Source organism: Nestor notabilis, unplaced genomic scaffold, assembly GCF_000696875.1.
Source record: "Nestor notabilis isolate BGI_N333 unplaced genomic scaffold, ASM69687v1 scaffold23421, whole genome shotgun sequence".
Taxonomy (NCBI): Eukaryota; Metazoa; Chordata; class Aves; order Psittaciformes; family Psittacidae; genus Nestor; species Nestor notabilis.
Genome location: NW_009914552.1, coordinates 3,522 through 5,859, shown reverse-complemented (window position 1 = coordinate 5,859; position 2,338 = coordinate 3,522). Strand labels below are relative to the sequence as shown.

The 2,338-nt window shown below is 61.5% G+C and overlaps 1 protein-coding gene across 1 annotated transcript in view; it reads right to left on the bottom strand.

The window, feature by feature from the left end:
• Positions 1 to 1,121: 1,121 nt before the first annotated feature.
• Positions 1,122 to 2,338, bottom strand: part of ACY1 (aminoacylase 1) — a 4,119-nt gene continuing 2,902 nt past the window's right edge. The window contains 5 exon segments of the mRNA XM_010023715.1: positions 1,122 to 1,313; positions 1,421 to 1,481; positions 1,755 to 1,834; positions 1,929 to 1,997; positions 2,078 to 2,222. Coding sequence (XP_010022017.1) covers positions 1,149 to 1,313; positions 1,421 to 1,481; positions 1,755 to 1,834; positions 1,929 to 1,997; positions 2,078 to 2,222 — 520 coding nt within the window. The 3' untranslated portion in view covers positions 1,122 to 1,148.

The window sequence follows — 2,338 nt, the reverse complement described above, 5'->3', positions numbered from 1 at the left end:
GGATTGCAGGGGGCATGGAGTGCCACATGCAGCTTTGGTGCACCCACAGGGCAGGGGACAGGGCAGCGGGGATGAACTACTGTCTGCCTGCAAGGGTGCTCATCTGCACCCTGAGTGGGGATCCAGCCAGCAAGCAGGACCCCACAGCACCCCACGGCACACACACCACTCCCACTTTTGTAATGGAGTAGCTCTGTAAACCAGGGTAAACCTACCTCAAATCAGCTCAACAAGCCCTGGGTTGGCCATTGCCCTGGTTTCTCTGGGGAGCAGTGTGGCTCTGGGACAGATCCAGCACCTCTGGGTGCTGGAAGCCATGTGGAGGTCAGAAAGAGCAAGGAGGAGATGCAGCCTGCAACCAGCTCTGGCAGATAAGCACAGGCTTCCTGCCCATACCTGCATGCTGCCTGCCCAGGCCCGAGGGTTTGGGGGAGCAGCACGGCAGCAGGAGCTAATGGGAGGGAAGGAGCAGGATGAATGCAGCACCACCAGCCGCTCCTGCATCCCCCAGTACCCTGAGGCAGCCCCACAGCCTGCCCAGGCAGGATCGTGCCTGCAACCCTGTCCCCCAGCCCAACAATCCCAGGGGAGCAGGGAGCACCCAGCAGACCTCACTGGAAGTCCACTGTGCCTGGGCTCACTGAGACCCCACAGACAATGCCACGGACAGACAGACCGACAGACCGCTGCTCCTGGCCGTGCTTACCAAGGAGATTTATTGACTTGATGCGCAGCACTGACCCCAGCTACCGTGGCAAGCGGGTGGGGAAAAGGACAAGGCACAGGCAGGCAGAACCAGGCATTGGACAGTCCCTTACCCCAGAACTAGTGCAGCCAGAGGTGGCACGGGGACAAGATGGCATCACTGAGACCAGGAAAGGCAGGAGGCACTGGGCAGAAGGTTCTAATGGCACCTGGGCAAGGGGGCCATAACCCCCAGCAGGGTGGCTGGGACCTGGATTTCAAGGACAAAGCCAGGACACTCAGCACAGGCATCACCATTGGGCCAGTACTGAGCACAGCCACATGGCATGATGCCAGCTGTGTCCCCAGCACACTGGCAAGCATCTGCTGTGCCCATCCCCTGCCCCCTTTAAAGCCTTGTGTCCCACTGCTGGCACCCCCCATCCCACCCCTTGCCAGGGCGCTCAGCCCTCGGCAGGCAGTGGGGGCACCGATGCCAGGGCGGGCAGGAGGCGGGCGTAGATCTCAATGCCCCGCAGGAAGACCTGCTCGTTGAGGAACTCATCGTGGTCGTGGAGCAGCACTGGGGTGCGGTTCATGGGCGAGAAGCCGATAGCGGGATGTCCTACCTGGGGATGGGGGTACAGGGTAAGGCTGGGGCTGGGCTGGGCTCCTGCCTGGAGCAGCAGGTCTCACCCCAGTGTGAGTCCCATGGGTGGGTTGGCATTGCACTCACCGCTCGGATGTAGCGGCTGTCAGTGGCAGCTGGGAAGATCTCAAGCTTGAGCTGCAGCTTCCTGGCAAGCAAGACCCTGTGTCAGCATGGGCATGGAGGCAGCCAGGTCTCCTGTCCTCCTGCCGCCACATGGGCAGAGACTGTGCTAGGAAGGTCAGACCCTGCAGGACACTCAGTCCCATCCCTTTCAGGGGGGCAGAGGGAGATGCCTTGGCATAGCACAGAGCACCCCCTCCCAACCCCTGCCATGACACCAGAGACCTCCAGGGACCACCTGGCTCCCACCAGAGGATGTCTCCACCAGGGTCCTGCCCCTCCCGGGAATACTACTCACATGTCCCTGCAGACCCCACTGAAGGCTTTCCACCATGGGTTCGACTCTTCGGTGGAGGTAACGTGTTGGTCCATGCATTTCTGATGGATGGAGAGGGCAGGTGAGGGGCTGAGGGTGGGCACATGGCAGGGGAGGGATGGGCACAATGCACCTGGGTAGCTGAGACCCCCTCACCTGGAGAAACTCGTAGGTGACACCATCCCCAGCATCCCGACACCATGCAGCCACCTGCTCCTCAAAGGCCTGAGGCAGACACCAGAGGACGGGTGTGAGCAGGGTATCCCCATCCCACTCCCAGACAGTGGGACCAGTGTGGTGCCCACCTTCAGGTCCACGGTGGGTGGGATTCGGATGTCGAAGCCAGCCGCCATCTCGGAGGGCACCACATTGAAGGAGACACCCCCCTCCAGCATAGTCAGGTTGAGCGAGGTGACATCCCCTAGGGTCAGGCTTGAGTCGGACTTGAGCCTCGGAGGACGCAAGGGAGAGTCACCCTCCGCCACCTAAGGAGGAGGAGAAACGCTCCCCCACCCCGCTGCCAGCTCCAAATGGGGAAACCAAGGCACATGGTGGTAGTGCCATAT